At 39.5% G+C, this 17,018-nt stretch overlaps 2 protein-coding genes and 1 long non-coding RNA gene across 3 annotated transcripts; 2 read left to right on the top strand and 1 right to left on the bottom strand.

Moving 5' to 3' along the window:
* The first annotated feature begins 6,402 nt into the window (after positions 1 to 6,402).
* On the top strand, positions 6,403 to 10,559 carry LOC307010413. The gene is made up of 3 exons (XR_013800191.1): positions 6,403 to 6,682; positions 6,959 to 7,019; positions 7,731 to 10,559. It is a non-coding gene; the product is annotated as an uncharacterized lncRNA (long non-coding RNA).
* On the bottom strand, positions 10,540 to 12,824 carry oip5 (opa interacting protein 5). The gene is made up of 5 exons (XM_079635051.1): positions 12,440 to 12,824; positions 12,211 to 12,277; positions 12,000 to 12,122; positions 11,787 to 11,868; positions 10,540 to 11,653 (listed from the first exon to the last, which is right to left on the bottom strand). The coding sequence occupies exons 1-5, from the start codon at positions 12,669 to 12,671 to the stop codon at positions 11,567 to 11,569; spliced, it is 591 nt and encodes a 196-aa protein (XP_079491177.1). The 5' UTR covers positions 12,672 to 12,824; the 3' UTR covers positions 10,540 to 11,566.
* Positions 12,825 to 12,879: 55 nt separating this feature from the next.
* On the top strand, positions 12,880 to 17,001 carry nusap1 (nucleolar and spindle associated protein 1). The gene is made up of 12 exons (XM_079635048.1): positions 12,880 to 13,113; positions 13,322 to 13,387; positions 13,488 to 13,634; positions 13,725 to 13,914; positions 14,028 to 14,111; positions 14,289 to 14,401; positions 14,730 to 14,780; positions 15,020 to 15,180; positions 15,409 to 15,572; positions 15,665 to 15,787; positions 15,907 to 16,012; positions 16,515 to 17,001. The coding sequence occupies exons 1-12, from the start codon at positions 13,039 to 13,041 to the stop codon at positions 16,600 to 16,602; spliced, it is 1,368 nt and encodes a 455-aa protein (XP_079491174.1). The 5' UTR covers positions 12,880 to 13,038; the 3' UTR covers positions 16,603 to 17,001.
* Positions 17,002 to 17,018: the final 17 nt, after the last annotated feature.

Raw genomic sequence — 17,018 nt, 5'->3', positions numbered from 1 at the left:
GCCTAAGTATTAGAAGCTGTAAGTATTTAGACCGTTTCGTTTAAGTGCGTTTGATTTGGAAAGTGCTTTGATAGTTCATTGAGTTGAACGGTTAGTTTTGAATCATTGGGAAGATGCGGATTAGTTTGTAGATAAATTGCGTTTGAAATCAGTTACATTTATTTATTTTTCTTTCGTTGTTGGTGCGTGAGAGGAGGAGAACATTTTGTTAATTTGTGCCTGGGTGTTAAAGTGAGCCAGGTTGAAGAATCGGCGGTGAGTTATTGTTAGGTGTGGGTCAGCACTGCGCGTTTAGGATTGAGTTTGTTGGTAAAGTACTCGATAAATTAATTATCGGAGCTTTAGGAGTGCCCGTAAAGCATTAATGTTTGTTATTTTGTTTTGTTATTTTAGTTTGTTATTTTTGTGCTATCCTGGGCAGAGGGCACAGTCGTGGAAGTCTGCTTTAACGGCATTTTGTCGGGGGAGTTAAGGCTCCGCTGATATCGTGTAATAAAAATCTCTGTCCTTGGGATATGCATGAAGAGGATCGCTGTTTTTCTAGTTTTACAGGGCAGCTCCGTTTTTTTTTTCGTCCTATGCGCGCTGTTGTGGCCACACTTGCATTTGAAAAGGTGAGCTCATTTTTCTTTATTTTCTGTAAAAGGGAAAAATTGTATGCTGTAGAATTTGTTCCATTTGTATGGCTAGTTTGGAAGATTTTTTCGTAGCTCCATCTGTGGAGGTTTTGAATAGTTTGACAAAGGATCAGTTGCGTCAAGTTTGTGAACATTATAACTTTGATTTGGGTTTACCCAGAACAGCGAAATTAGCCCAGATTAAAGTGTCAGTACAGGCGGAATTGGTGGTTAGGAATATTCTGTCATCACCTGCATCTCTAATTATGGAGGAGTTAGAATTAGGAGAAGCAACGTCGACACCTCTTTCGACAGAGTTTTCTAAAATGTCACTTACATTTGAGCAACAAAAAGTGTTAATAGAAATGCAACAGAAAGAGAGAGAAGCTCAACGTGAGGCAGACCGTAAGGAAAGAGATGCTCAACGTGAGGCAGACCGGAATGAAAGAGAAGCTGAGCGTCAATTGGAAATGGAAAGAATAAGAAGTGAACGTGATGTGGCTTTAGAACGGCTGAGACTGGTTGCTGAAGGTAGGCTTTCAGCAGATGGGGGTGAGGATACTGCTCCTAGGGGGTTTGTGCGTCCCCCTGATATATGTAACATGGTTAGGTTGCTGCCGAAATTTAATGAGAGAGATCCAGAGGTTTTCTTTTCTTTATTTGAGAGTGTGGCTGATGACCGTGGCTGGTCTGACTCCGAGAGAACGTTGTTACTCCAAAGTGTTCTTGTAGGTAGAGCACAAGAAGCGTTTATTGCGTTGTCTGTACCAGATAGGAAAAAATATGTTAAAGTAAAAGAAGCAGTGCTTAAAATTTATGAATTAGTTCCTGAAGCTTATCGTTTGCGATTCCGCAGTTGGAGAAAGGGGGATAAACAGACATATACAGAGGTAGCGAGGGAATTGAACAGTCACTTTAATCGTTGGTGCTCTGCAGTGGGAGTCACTACTTTTGAAGAATTGTCTAACCTGATTGTTTTAGAACAGTTCAGAAATATTCTTCCTGAGCGTGTTGCTACCTATGTATTTGAGCATAAGATGAAAACTGCAGCGGAAGCCGCAGTAATGGCTGACGATTTTGCTTTGACACACAAGTATAGTTTAAAAGAAAACCATACAGGTAAGGTCTATCAGGAACAACGTTTTGGACGTTCTCATAGAGTTTTGGGGTCTTCGTTAGGTTCAATCGAGTCACCTACTCAGAGTAGAATAGATTTACACTCTAATCAGTCACACAGAGGTGCTGTAAGTTTCCGCAGAGATTCTAGGTTTTCTGCATCTACACCTGCTAGTCAGGCTAAGAATGATGCTGATGTGTGTCGATATTGCTTGGAAAGGGGGCATTGGAAGAAAGACTGTCCGGTGTTAAAGGGGAAAAGTCAGAGAAAGGGTACTGAGGTTGTTAGAGGTGTTACTCTTGCCGTATCTGAGTCAGTTATACCTGCTAAAGTTTTGGTGGGTGAGACTGAGGTTAAACCTGAAGGCGTTGTGACGTCATCTCAGCTATCAGGCCTGAGCGCTGCTGGGGCTGGTGGGAGAAACTGTGGAGCTGATTCAGTGGTAACGGGTGGAAGTGGTTACTTTCCTTTCGTTACAGATGGTTTAGTTTCACTGGTGGGTAGTTCCAACCGGGTGCCAGTTAAGATACTTAGGGACACAGGGGCATCAGAGTCTTTTATCTTGGAGTCCGTTTTGCCTTTTTCGGCGGACTCGAGTACTGGGAACAATGTTTTAGTCCGGGGGATTGGGTTACAGGTTGTCTCTGTTCCATTGCACAGGATTAATCTGCAGTCTGAATTGGTGCAGGGGGAGGTAACCATAGCAGTCCGTCCTTCCTTACCTGTAGAGGGCGTCCATCTTCTTTTGGGAAATAACCTGGCTGGAGAGCGTGTCTGGCGTGATGTACCACCCCCTGTAATTGTTAAGAATTTTCCCTCTATTCCAGCTGATAGTGATGTTAGTCGTCAGAATTTGTCTGTCTTTACAGCTTGTGCAGTGACACGGGCTATGAGCCGTGCCTCTAATGATGATGTTTCTCAGACCGGGGAGTTAAAGTCTGTTGTTTTGCCTAATCTACCATCTTCTCTCTCCTATAGTGATTTTGTTGCTGCTCAAAAGGAGGATGTGACATTAAAAGATATGTTCGGTGGGGTGTTACCACCTGAGGAGTTGCGCAATGCAGCAAGTGGTTATTTGGTTCAGGAGGGGTTGTTGATTCGGAAGTGGTCTTCTCACACTGACGAAGGAGTCGAGGATCCAGTGTTTCAAGTGATAGTGCCAGTTAAGTTTAGAGACTTGGTCCTACAAACAGCTCATGGGGATGTAGCTGGACACTTGGGGGTAAGAAAGACCTATGACCGTCTTATGAAGTACTTCTATTGGCCCCGCCTAAAGAAGGATGTGGCATCCTTCATTAAGACGTGTCATGTATGCCAGTTAACGGGGAAACCTAATCAGGTGTTAAAGCCAGCTCCCCTTTACCCTATTCCAGCTATAGGAAAACCATTTGAACATTTGTTAATTGATTGTGTAGGACCATTGCCTTCATCTAAGTCAGGGTGTGTTTACATGCTGACGGTGATGTGTCAGGCTACCCGATATCCTGCTGCTTATGCTTTGCGTACAATCACAACTAGATCTGTGGTGAAGGCTCTTTCACAGTTTATTTCCATCTTCGGTATCCCTCACACTATACAGAGTGATAGAGGCTCTAACTTTACGTCACGCATGTTCAGAGAGGTGCTCGAGCAGTTGCGTGTAAAACATCAGCGTAGTAGTGCTTATCACGCCCAGAGCCAAGGTGCTCTGGAGCGTTTTCATCAGACATTGAAGTCGCTTCTCAGGGGTTATTGTGTTGAGCTTAACCGAGACTGGGAGGAAGGGCTCCCGTGGCTAATGTTGGCGGCACGAGAGGTAACTCAGGAGAGTACAGGGTTCTCGCCTAATGATCTGGTCTTTGGCCATAGAGTTCGTGGGCCTCTAGCCGTTTTGCAGGCAGAGCTGAAGTGTCCTGAGTCTCCTCTTAACTTGTTGGACTATGTAAATGGTTTTCGTCGTAGGCTGTTTTTAGCCTGTGAGATGGCGACTGACAACCTAACTAAAGCCCAACAGAAAATGAAGAGTTGGTATGACCGTCGAGCTGAGAAAAGGGTGTTTAGTCCTGGTGATCAGGTGTTGGCTTTATTGCCGATAGCAAATTCTCCTTTCCTTGCCAAATACACAGGTCCTTATAGGGTTGTTCGACAGGTGTCAGACCTGAATTATTTACTTTCTACACCAAATCGTAGGCGTTCCACTCAGCTCTGTCACATAAATCTGTTGAAGTCCTATTATAGCAGGTTTTCAGTCTCTGGGGCTGCAGAGTCTGGTGACCTGGCTGTGAGTGTTTCTTTAGCCGCAGCTGTTGAGGCTCCTAGGGCCTTTGAGACTCCCTACATGGTGGCAGCAAGTACTGGTGAGGATGTGGTAGGTCCTGATGACTGTGTGCTGAAACCTCGTTTGAGGAACTCTGAAAAACTGGCGGAGTTGAATACATTGTTTGGACATTTGCCAGAGGAGCGTGCATCAGAACTGTCATCTTTGTTGTCTGATTTTCCTTCTTTATTTTCAGATACACCATCACGTACTCATTTAATTGAGCATGATATTGATGTTGGTGATGCAGAACCAATAAGACAGCGGTTCTATCGGGTGTCACAAGACAAACAGCAACATCTAGAGGCAGAGGTGAAGTACCTGTTGGAAAATGGGTTGGCTAAGCCTTCCTATTCGAGTTGGGCTTCACCCTGTATATTGGTCAGTAAACCTGATGGGACACATAGGTTCTGTACTGATTATCGTAAATTGAATAACATCACGAAATCAGATTCTTTTCCACTCCCAAGGGTTGAAGATTGTGTTGACCGGGTAGGATCCGCAAGGTTTGTGAGTAAATTTGACTTGTTGAAAGGATATTACCAAGTCCCTTTGTCACTTCGAGCTCAGGAAGTTTCAGCCTTTATAACACCATCTGGGCTATATTCTTACTCTGTTATGAGTTTCGGGTTACGAAACGCTCCAGCCACATTTCAACGACTTATGAACCGTGTTGTTTCCGGTTTGCAGGGGTGCGCTGTGTATCTCGATGATGTGGTTGTGTATAGCGAGGAGTGGTCAGAACATCTGGATCGTATTCGAGCTCTTTTTACTAGGCTTGTTGATGCTCGCCTCACTGTAAACCTAGCCAAGTGTGAGTTTGCCCAGGCTACAGTTGTATACTTGGGGAAGATCGTAGGGCAGGGGCAAGTGAAGCCGGTTCATGCTAAGGTGGTGGCTATTGATAAGTTTTCTGTTCCTACCACCAAAACCGAGTTGCGGCGCTTTTTGGGGATGGTAGGGTATTACCGTAGCTTTTGTTCCAACTTTTCTACGGTAGTAGCCCCTTTGACTAACCTGTTAAAAGCTAAAGTGAAGTTTGAATGGACTGTGACCTCTCAGACTGCTTTTGATAATGTCAAGTTGTTGTTGACTTCTGCCCCAGTGTTGATGGCACCCCGTTTAGATCAGCCTTTCCAGATGCAGGTTGACGCAAGCCAGGTGGGTGCTGGTGCAGTGCTCCTGCAGAGTGATGAGCAGGGGGTGTATAGGCCGACATGTTACTTCTCAAGAAAGTTTAATTGTCATCAGTTGAATTATTCAACTATTGAGAAGGAAACATTGGCGTTAGTTTGGGGTCTACAGCAGTTTGATGTGTACTTAGCTGGGGGCGCTGTTCCTATCACTGTTTATTCGGATCATAATCCATTGACATTCCTCCACTCTTTAAAGAGTCCTAGTCAGCGCCTGATGCGCTGGGCTTTATTTTTGCAGCCATACAATTTGCAGATACGGCACATTCGGGGCGTGGACAATGTCATGGCTGACGCTTTGTCCCGTGCTCCGGGTGGGCTTGAGTGAATGTTTTGTTTGGTCCTATATCTTTCTTTCTGCCTTTTTCTTCTCCACTCTCTTCTTCTGCCTAATCTCCTTAAATGTAGCTTTCCAGGTACCGGGATTTGCTGGAGTTCTTGGTATGGGGGAGGGCGGTTGGAGCTGCTGGAGGGTAGAGGGGTTGGGCCTGTGGACAAAAGGGTTCGTCCTGTGGACAAAAGGGTTCGTCCTGTGGACAAAAGGGTTCGTCTGGCTTGTCCATGTATATGGGCTGTCAACATCCCTGAACCAAAGTTAAGTGCTCACTTTTAGTTTATAGAAATTATTTTAAAAATTAAGAAATGTTTGTCATTTTGTTGTGTGTGGGTTTTTTTTTTGCAGAGGCCTTTTAGGGGCCTCTGTCTTAAGGGAGGGGGTGTTACGGATCTGTCGGCTCCTCCTCTGTAATTATGTCTCCCCTACAGGTGAGCGGAGCACAGGTGTGGCATATCGCGTGTGATTTGCCTCCAGCATCTTGGGCTTTAAAAAGTTCTCCAGACCGGATTGAGGGGGCGCCGATTTCTCCTTCTCTCCCGCACCGTTTTGCTGATTTTGTTTCCTTTTTGCATTACTCTTCATATACCCTGATTGCATACGTTTTTATTTCTCCTGACTAACACATATACTGACTTTATTTACTTTACGTTGCTCATCCTTTATCTTTAATAAACATATTTTCTTTAAATCAAACTAATCCGCGTGGTCTCCCCTCTCTGTTGCACGGCCCGGCACAGGCCAGGTGTAACAATTGTTTATAATATAACGTTAGCCTATATAAAAAATATCCCTCCACCTGTACTCGTGTGTTCGTTCAAGAGGGCGGGTGTTGCTCGGCTGACGGATCGCTCTGTTGTCCAATCAGAGCGCAGAGACCGATGCGCACGGGTGCGCGCCGGAAGAGCGCGGCCGCCGTTGCAGAGCCAGTGAGAGCAGCACCAGCACACGGTGACGGGACTGAAATGGCGTAGCGCGCAGTCCACTGCCGCAGCAACGCAGCGGGGCCAGGCTCACTGAACATTTCAGAGCCTGGCCCGTCGTACTCCAGCCAACGAGTATGATAGGGATGACTTTTCGCTCCAGTTCACTCGCTTCCATACCAGCACGAGATCACCGGAGACGGTAAGTGCACGATAATGATTGACTTGTACTACAAGAGCTTGGCTTTGTCTAATCTTTGTGTTGCAGTTTCGCATTCCAGCACTTGCGTCACTAGGTAGATGGTCATGCATTGTGCTGGAGTCGAGATGCACATTATTTGATTGTGCATTAATATTCAATTTCATTGTTCTTTCAAGCTACTTTGTCCATTCCTTCCATAAGTGCAGTAGAACTAATGGCTACATTGTTAAAGGAAAATGCAGATATCAATTAACCTGCTTTGTCTTATCAAAACAGTGGCCCTCATATGTCATGACAAGAAGAGAAAGGAACAGTCCGGAAAGGAACTCATGACCAGGTAGGTCATCTTCTGCAGTAGAAATAACACAAGATACTTCCTTGTTGGGCTGGGTATTGAGACAGATTTAATTTGATTCGGCTTCAAAAGCTCTTGATATGATTCAATTCTGATTTACATTTGATTAAATTAATTTGGAGAATTATCAGGTACAGTACGTCAATTTTCAAGTCTCTCTCAACTAATTCTGTAAAATACACAAGCAACCCTGTCATACATTACTATAATATTATAAGTTATAATAAGACATCACTAACAGGTTTAGTAAAAATATAATGAATGAATATGTGATATAGTACACACATTTAGCATTTAGTCATTTTCTTTCAAGATAATACACGAGTTATGGACATTAAATGCCTTTCCTGAGTTAGATGTAATGTTATGTGACATAATCATTGTTTCCGTGGATGAAACAATGATTATGAGATCAAAATGGTATTTATTGTTAGAATTTCATTCATTTGAAAACTAAAGACTGTTTCATATCAAAAGTAACAGCACAAAGCTTATTGTGATTATTGAATGGGAGGCTTGCAATATATAATGTTTAGAGAAGTTTTGTACATGCATCAACAAGAAAACAGCATAGACTAAAATATAAATTTTGGGATTTAATAATCAATATCGGTACATCAAAATAAAGATAGACAGAGTAATCGATATTGTCATTGTTGGGCTTACTTCCTTGCCTTATCTGATCTGTTGCAGATGAGACCGTCTTGTCTTTGTTCTTCAAATTGCCCTCCATCCTGATAAGTTGACCTTCCTCCAGCGGTATTTCAGGGAAGTGTTTGTTCAGCATACCATCTATTCCCTGGTCTATGAACATATCATCTCTGCACTTTGAAGATGACAACTAAAGTGGTTTTTATTCATGAAAGAACCATAAACTCTTCATGTGTCCAAAAAACTTAAATAACAACATGATTGTGCCATAGTAAAGAACCATCGTCTGGTCATATTTGTTATAAATAAATCCAGTGGAGTATTTATACAGTTGCAGGTTGAGTTAAAAGAAAGTGAAAATGGAAAGAGCAAAAGCGCACTTGATTTGCAGGTGAAACAAATGCACGTTTAAAAACGAAATCTTGCAAGCAAGATGAAGTAGCTTCATCCAACAATTTTATTTTCTGCAGACTAAGTGCCTAGACACGTCCCAGCTACTGTCTCTCAATTGACATTACTTAGCTTAGCTTCAAACCTACAAGTAAAGCACTTGGACATTTATTTAGTCTTTGAAAATGCCTGAAAATGAGACGACAAACTGTAGACAGAAAGCTCTCTTCACATTTGTTTTCCTCTCATCTCTGAACTGATATTGGTGCTCTTGCAAAACCATGAACCTTTCTTAATGTTTTCTATGTACTTGTACATACCAAGATAGACAGTGGCACACTGACCCAAGCATAAGCATTATAAATTCCACAGTTAAACCTTTCTAGTGAGGGTGGGGTTCTGATGAGATGCAGGACAAAATAAAATCTAATTATTTTACTACCTCAGAAGTTACCACAGCTCAGACCCACACAGCAAGCGCTCTGATCAAACTATATTCACATTTCTTTTTCTCGCTGTTATATAAATATAGTCATTGTCTGTCAAATAGTTTTGGTGGTCCGATAGAAGAGGAGTGATGATGTTTCTTCTCTTGTACATTACCTTATTAATAGGTGTAGGATTAAAAACGTATAGAGACCTTATAGTTCACTGGTTGTATATTTGTCCGATATGTTCTCCAGGAGAACATGCAGGGCATATAAACACGTCACTTTCATTCAGTAACATTCTCATGGTTATCCTTCTCATTAGGCCTGAAGAAAGGCAGAAGAATGTTAGGCCCTGGTCCCAACAGTCGAAAATAGTTGCTAATAGTTCAGTATGTTTTTAATGTAACATCTCAAATAGATTATGGCAAGTTGGTCTCTGGGTATCTGGCACAGCCTGTGCTCGATCCTCAGCTACAGTGCACTGTGAAAATAGGAAATTAACTTAATCTGTAAGGAGAAAATGCACCTAAAGTTTGTTTTGTTTGTTTAGTAGTTTCTATCATACGGATTGGTAGAAATAAAAGTGTTATGTACGCAGTAAGAAGAGTAGTGAGGCCTCAGTGTGGGAAATGTGCAATATTTGTTTATTTCCTTTGTCTTGTTTTGAGATGAATATGTATATTGTACAAACAAGTGACAAGTTGTTCGCAAAAACAACAAAATCACCAATGTCTTCCATTAAATGATGTATAGTTTCATCCGCTTGCTTTAAGGTGGCGGGATTTGTAGTGCCAGCATAAACGTGGCCATGCATGTACGGTAGCGATGCTTGCTGAGTTTAATAGTCGTAGTGACATTCAGTATATGCTATAATAAAGTCGTTTAGAAAATAAAATTAGGCAGACAAAGATTTAGTTATAGTAACCACCATGGATGCAGCATCCACACCTAGATCGATTTGATTAAGAAGCGACTAGGTGAGTCATTTTCACTTATTCAGAGTTTGTTTGTTTTAGTTTTTAATTGACAAACACGGTTGTTTATTCATGGGTAATCACTATTAGTTAATAATAATGTGTTGTAGCATGCTGAGGATTAGAACAATGGCGGTTGGTATTGACGTGCGGCTAGCCATGCTGAAATACATGTATATGTTTCAAAAGCACTGTGTGAGTTTGTCCTAGTTTGTACTGTAAAAAATTAAGTTCTGGGCCCAAAATGGTCAACTTGGATCAAAAACGGGCAAAAAAAAAAAAAAAGTATTGTTTGCTTAGAAGATATTACAGGTGTTGAAGAGTTTCATTCGATACCTCTTTTCAAGGTATATCCTTATTATGGAAACAAAGACTTTTGCTAAAACATCCTGAAAGTTTTTTTTTTTTTTTTTTTGGTCTGCAATAATCAGACACAAAGGAGAATACAGTAATCTCTTCCTGATTAGAAAGGGTAACCTAGAACTGTGTCTGTATTCATACCTCTAATATTGCATTTTCCATCAGGTATTATTGTCTAGAGCTGTGGGTAGATTATTCCTAGTAGCAGAAACCCTTGATTTTAAAGTAACATGTAGAATATTAAGTGGCATAAAGCAATTATCAAAGCATTGTAATGTAGATAAATACCTCAATGACTGGAATGCAAACTATATTTTATACTTTATAAATATACTCAAAGATATGCAAGCCATGATGTGTATTAAGTTCATGATTTAGAAGCAATAATCAGTTCATGCATGAATTATAGTGTCAGAACAGTTTAGTGGTGTTTGTGAAATAGAAATCTGTAGCATATTTGTGATAGTGGTAAGTGTTTTATCCAGAACATCCCATCGCTCATACGGAACTAGATTTCATAGAACTAAACAGCCCCATTTTTCACAGACACCAAATAAATATGTGAAGGTAGCACTGAGGGTGTGACAAATAATAATATAAAGAACTTTTTATTTTGGATAGGTGGAAGAAAGTAGATAGGAAGTATATATATGTATATATATACTTCCTATATGCAGGGCCTATGCCCTTCTAATGACTTTGCATGTTTACATACAAACCATTGTGGAACGCACATAAGCTGTATGCTTATTTTCATTGACAGCAATATGAGCAGTGTTCTGGGTTGTAGCTTGAGACACTAATGATTTATTATAACAGTGAATCCTGGGTAAATAAAATGTACCACACTACATCCACAAAACTGAGAATCCATTTGGGAATTGACATGTATTTTTAATAAAAGTGCAAAAAATAACATTTGCTGATGCATGGTAGAAGTGGATAAGAAATGTTTTGTGCTGCATGCAATAATTGAGCTTGGCTTGAACATATTTATGCAGAAATGTGATAACTAAATCTATGAGTGGACCAATGTTGTGACTTTCTTTTTCAAATGCATGAAATCCCAAAGGTTTATCTCTATTGTAAATTATTCACAGATGTATTCATTAAGAAATGTTACTTTTTGGATTTGAATATTGTATGATGAAAATGAAATTGTTACGAGTCTGTGTTTCAAGAGGCAAAGTCGGATACAATAGGTTTTTAGCAAAGCCTTAACAATTGTGTTTAACTGGAAAAACATAAAAATTAAATTTGACAGGTTATTCTTGTTCAATGCAAATAATGCAGTTTATATGCTTTGCTGACCTGATTTGTGTTGCCGATTTTGCCTCTGAATGTGAAACTCTATGCTTAGCCTGATCTATGCACTACAGATGCACCCCGCATGATTTTGTACAAAATATTACATTTTAGCAATAAAAAAAAAGCAGCATGGTGCCAATCATAAAATGTGTCGTTTCGTTTCTTCAGTGTTATATTTTTCAGTAAGATCAAATTAGACATTTTTCCTGCAATATTAAATGTTTTATTTATTTATCATATATCTCTGAACAGAATGTAAATAAAGAAATGCAACATAGTAACCAAACTGGTTAATATTTCACACATTTTTGAAGAACCAAACTCCTGTTCAATACATCATACAAATATATAAATACTTTATTACAACACTGGAACAACAAGAAAGCTGTACATATTCCACACCTGTGCCATTTCTTTAGTTTACATTGTGTGTGGACAATTTCTCCATCATTCCCTCCAGAATCTTCACCTGCTTCAGTTGAGCTTCTAAAAACTGCTTCAGCTAGAAAAAGGAGAAAGAAAATCCAACTCAGTTGAGCAGCTGTTAAAGCAACCTAATATATAATTTAATAGAATACAATGTTGCTCTCCTTTTATACAATAAGTAGTGAATGCGTGAGTACATAAATACAAACCTCATTAATATTTTTGTCTATGAGTCTGTGTTTGAAGTTGATTTTGGAGGCGTTAACACATGTGCCACTTCTTAGCATGTAACTAAAATGTATAAAAAAGTAATATAACCATTAAAAAAATAATCGAACATGCGTATCCAATGATTTATATTAAGGCAATTCTGTTGAAAACAATTCAGTGTGCACATTATTATTATAATAAATTACTCCCACCAGTTGATGAGCTCTTTTCGTAAAAGGAAGAGATTTCGTAAAGCAGACAGGTGCTCTGGGGTGGAGTGAAGAACCAGGCCAACAGCCCTATGGCAACCAGCACAGTGAAGGACCTGGTAGGTGCTACATATAGAGAAACCACAATGGGACATCCGACACACATGCTGGACGTGAGCTGAAGCGGCTGAGGTCAATAGAAAGCAATACTTACGAGGAAGCCAGTTTACCCTTCAAACTCATTTCCAGCTTTTCATTCACCCTCACATCCTCAGTAACATCTGCAAAGGGAAAGATTAAAATGTCTTTGCAGAGATTATTACAACACACACACACACCAACCCACGTGTTTGTTGTATTTTACAAACATTTGCATTAACGAATCCATATTTGCACAGTTTTTTAGACTGCGTGCTTTTAAAATGAGGTAAATTACAACTTACTCAAACAAATGATACTCTGAAGGTTCTGGACTTCCCCGCAGATGCCGAGAGAGTCTCCAAACACTGTGTTGCATGTCATGCATTGGAGAACACTGCAATTCCTATAGTCTACCATACACATCTCTCTGTCCGTCACTGCTCTTAGCTGATCAGCAATTGAACTAGTCTGTGTCGAGTCACATGGACCGATATCATAAGAGCTTTCGACTAAACTTCGAGTGCTGTTCGACATGGTTAGCTAGTAGCTACTTTTGTCCTTGTTCTCAATCTGCTCACACAAGTTCAAAAGACGCAACCACGTTATTTCATTTATTGGCTTGAACTCTAGGTGGCGCCCAAAGCCATTCAATCAAACCCCGCTTTTGCCTAAGCCTTTCAGCCAATCAAAACCAACGAGACATAAACGCCTCTTCTTATTGGGTGTAGTGCAGCGTCGTCATGGGCTTCTCAACCAATCATGTAACGGAAAGGGCTGTTTTTGAAACACTGTTATTTCATTTTTCAAACGGCAATCCCACCCAAACAAACCGATCTGTATACCAGAGAGAGAGTCAATATTACGTTATATTTCTGCATTTAGCATTAAGATTATCCACAATATGGATTTGGACTCGCTTAAATATGCGGAATTGCAGCGCCTCGCTAAAGAAGTTGGAATGAAAGCGAATATGAAGGTAAATCGCGTTTACTTGTATTAACGTTAAGTGATGCATTGCTGTTTGCATGCTGCTAACCCATGTGTAACGTTAGCTGCTACGAAATAATCTGCATTATACTCGCGCACACACACATACATGTGTATATACATATATTGGATTTTAACTCTTACTTTGTGGATGTATGTTTTCTATTTTCTAAATGCTCGGTTTTAATTGCTTTTAGGCTGAAAAACTATTGAAAGCTTTAAAAGAGCACTTTTCAAAACAACAACAGCAGGCATCGGAAAATGTGAGTAACGTTAATATCTTTGTTTATTGTCACCCATAATCTTTTCGAAATGTGAAGGTTTGTAATAACAGAAGCAACGCTAACGTTACATTATTTGCAGGGGAATGATGTAGCCGACGCGCTCGACGATGCTGTCCCGCCCGTTGAAGCGCAAAGCGCGCACACGGCAACGTTTGTGACCGAGCGCAGAGGAAAAGGACGCACTGCCAAGAGAAAGCTCAGTGACTGCCCACCTGTCACTGCTCCGGTATACACGAGCATATGTACATAACAGATCTTTTATTCTAATTTATAAACGTTATGTAATTTTGTATTGTTTTTAATATGTATTATTTAGACTGAAGAAAATCAGGCACAAGAGGAGAGCCGAAGGGGCTCCAAGAGAAGGAAGGTGTCCTCAGCCAAGAACACACAGACTCTGATTCCACCTGAAATCTCTACTGAAGAGGATACTGTGGAGAAAGCTCTTGAATCTGGGGAAACCAATCCAGACTCTGAGGATGCTTCTACAGAGCCAAGTGTGAAAGGTGAGGCTTGAAGAATTATACTCAAATATCTACTTTCCACAAGCAACTTGAAATTATTAGTTTGTGTTTGTACAGTGTATGCGGTGATGACTTTTAAAATGTATATCTTGCAGGTGTGGGGAGAAGAACCGTGGGTAAAATCCCCCGTCATGAAGGTCTGATGAAGAGGAAACCTACACTGCGGCCGACAACTCCTAGTAATACGATCCTTCCAACTATATGTGTGAAAAGAAAATATATTTTCCAGTTCCTGTAATATTCAATTGACAGTTTCTTGTTTAGATGACTGTTCCGTCTTAGCTCATTTAAGATTTGTAACCAAATATTTTGAGCTCTGCCCTTCAGTAATGCATTTGCAAATCTCCATTTCCCAGATTTCAAAAAACTCCATGAGGCTCATTTCAAAAAGTTGGAGTCCATCGATTCTTATGTGCAAAGGAAGAACAAACAAATGGAGGTGATCAGGAATTCAGTCAAGGAGCTGAAGGTAACAATGACCTAGGGTTATTATTATTATCATTAACTAAAACTATTAAAACATTGTTTTTGTTAATTGAAATAAAGCTGAAATAAAATAGAAATATGAGATGAAAACTGAAATTAAATGTAATTGTGCTTTGGCAACTTACTGAAAATATTTGAAATAAGTTTAAGTTGATGCACTAAAATCACGAACACATAAAGCTAAATATAAACATTAAAAGATGCTAATAAAAAAAACCCCACTACATTGAGAATTTTGGAGTTCACACTTTATTTTGAGTTCCAAGGGTTTTATTTATTATTGGTTTATATATTTATTTTTGTAATTTTAGACGCTGTCAGAAAAGACACTGAAGAAATCGGTCGAGACAAAGGCTCAAACTGTAAGTCATCAAACAACTCCTATCAGCTGTCAGAATTCACTTTTGAATTCGCACACATACTGATCATAAATTTGTGTCAAATATTATTAAATTGCCATATATCTTTCTAAAACTGGAAAGAAATCTCACATCTTGTTGAATGACAGTTGTATTGTGTCTGCTCTGAGTCAAACAAGCTTGTTATTTCTGGAAGAGGTTGGCCTGAATAATAAGCAAGCTTTGGTATTGTCTCCCATTAGAAGGTGTCTTCTAGCCGAGCATCTCTCTTCAGTCCTGGAGTGCAGGAGAAGAAACCAGTGCCAGAAAGACGCAGGATCACTCAGACTGCCAGCAAGTCTGCATTGAAGGACAGCGCCACCTTCAGGCCAACCGTCCTCACCACCAATAAAATCAATGTCAGGTAAATACATCAGTATGCTTTAATCCACTTACCGCTACATTTATAATGCTTTTAGTATTGAGATCAGGCCAGGTCATGTTTGTAAATGAGAAGATGTTCTCAAACAGTTTACCTGGATAAATAAAGGTTAAAAAAAGAAAAGAAAAAATATCACGTTAAACATAGGTGCTAAAGCCAAGCATTGACAAATAAAGTGACGTCATTTAACTGCTGTGTTTCTGTCTCTAGGTTCTCAAAGGCTACTCACGATAACGAATACAAGCGTTCTCTGGTAAAGACTCCAGCTCGTATGTCTCCTCTTGTCCCTCTCACCTCCACTCCGGGGAGAAAATCTGTTGTTCATACCAAACCTGAACTTAATAAAAGTGTCAACGCCATCATTAAAACACCTGGTATGGGTAATGCCATTGTGTTGCACTAATCATTTGATGATTACGAACTGATTTTATGAAGCAATGGTTTCATTTGTTGTTGGTTTTTGCAGGAGTTACTCCGTTTGTTTTTAATGGGAACAACAGCATGTCAGTCACACCTGGTACCACCAACAAGAATACATTTGATCTGAAGGCCAGTCTCTCTCGTCCACTCACCTACAAACCACACAAAGGTTTGTCCACACTCAGACAAATGTATAATGTAATGCCTGGGACTAATGTGTCAGGCACTGCTTTCTTGAATTGAATCTTGTATCTGCTTGCTATTTATTGTCTTCTTTAATTTCTGCAGGAAAACTGAAGGTTTTCGGAGCTGCACAGGAGAACACAGAACTTAATAAATCTCAGACTGTTCCTTCACACCAGAAAAACTATAAACAGCACCAAGTTCAAACCAGGTTAGATGCTTATTTTGGTTATGCATTGAGAGATGCAATACTGTTCAAAAGATTAGGGTCAGTAAGATTTTTATTTATTTAGCAAGGGTGCATTAAATCGATCAAAAGTGACAGTAAAGACAGTTATAATGTTTCTTGCCGTTTCTATATTTTTAATTAAAAATAAAATAAAAACGATGTTGATTCCAACATTTTATATATAATAAAATTCCTGAAAATAAAAATCTGTTTCCATGAAAACATTAAGCAGCAAAACTGTTTTCAACACTGATATTAATAAGAAATGGTTCTTGAGCACCAACTCAGCATATTAGCATGATTTCTAAAGGATCATGTGAAAATTCATTACATTTTAAAATATAATAGAAAATAGTTTTTAAATGGTAATATTTCATAGTATTGCTATGTTTTCTTGATGAACATGAGACTTCAAGAACTTTAAAAAAAGTTTTACTGAAAAAATAACTCTCATTGAATATGCTTTGCCTTTTTTAACCTTCAGAGAGGAGCGACGCGTCAAGCAGACAGTAGACCGAAAACAGAAGAAAGAGAATATGCTGGGTGCCAGACGAGGCCTGGTCATGGCCTAACTAACTTCATTGTCTTTTCTGTTTTGCTATTTTAGACTCTTACTGTACATGTTAACTTTTTTCTGTTTTGTTCCAAACTTTTTTGCATTTTTACTCCTGTAAACATATGTTTATTAACATAGGTTAATGTGCGGTGAGGTAATCAAAAAAAATTAATTTCTTCAATCCATTGATAGATGAGGATTTTATATCTTAAACATTGTTTTTGATTTATGTGTGAAGAGATGCCCTGGTGAATTGTATTTAGTATGAATGATTACATTTGTACTGGGACAAAAACAGTAGTCACTTAAAACATTGGTCACGAAAAATGTCTATTTGAACTTGAGCGGTATTCATAAATTATAATTTTGTACTTTTTTGTCCTTCATGTGTTCATTTTTTTGTGTATATATGTGTATGTTAAAGATATCAGC

Source organism: Phoxinus phoxinus, assembly GCF_949152265.1.
Source record: "Phoxinus phoxinus genome assembly, chromosome: 14".
Classification (NCBI taxonomy): Eukaryota; Metazoa; Chordata; class Actinopteri; order Cypriniformes; family Leuciscidae; genus Phoxinus; species Phoxinus phoxinus.
Note: the sequence above shows the minus strand (reverse complement) of the source record. Positions and strands in the feature narration are given on the sequence as shown.

What these genes read in the sequence shown, in the direction of transcription:
- oip5 (XM_079635051.1), bottom strand. Translation starts at nt 12,671, where the DNA reads ATGTCGAACAGCACTCGAAGTTTAGTCGAAAGCTCTTATGATATCGGT. An exon ending in AAGGGTAAACTGGCTTCCTC is followed by an intron (nt 12,123 to 12,210) that starts GTAAGTATTGCT and finishes CTCTATATGTAG; the next exon opens with CACCTACCAGGTCCTTCACT. An exon ending in TAGACAAAAATATTAATGAG is followed by an intron (nt 11,654 to 11,786) that starts GTTTGTATTTAT and finishes TCCTTTTTCTAG; the next exon opens with CTGAAGCAGTTTTTAGAAGC.
- nusap1 (XM_079635048.1), top strand. Translation starts at nt 13,039, where the DNA reads ATGGATTTGGACTCGCTTAAATATGCGGAATTGCAGCGCCTCGCTAAA. An exon ending in GAATGAAAGCGAATATGAAG is followed by an intron (nt 13,114 to 13,321) that starts GTAAATCGCGTT and finishes AATTGCTTTTAG; the next exon opens with GCTGAAAAACTATTGAAAGC. An exon ending in CAGCACCAAGTTCAAACCAG is followed by an intron (nt 16,013 to 16,514) that starts GTTAGATGCTTA and finishes TTTAACCTTCAG; the next exon opens with AGAGGAGCGACGCGTCAAGC.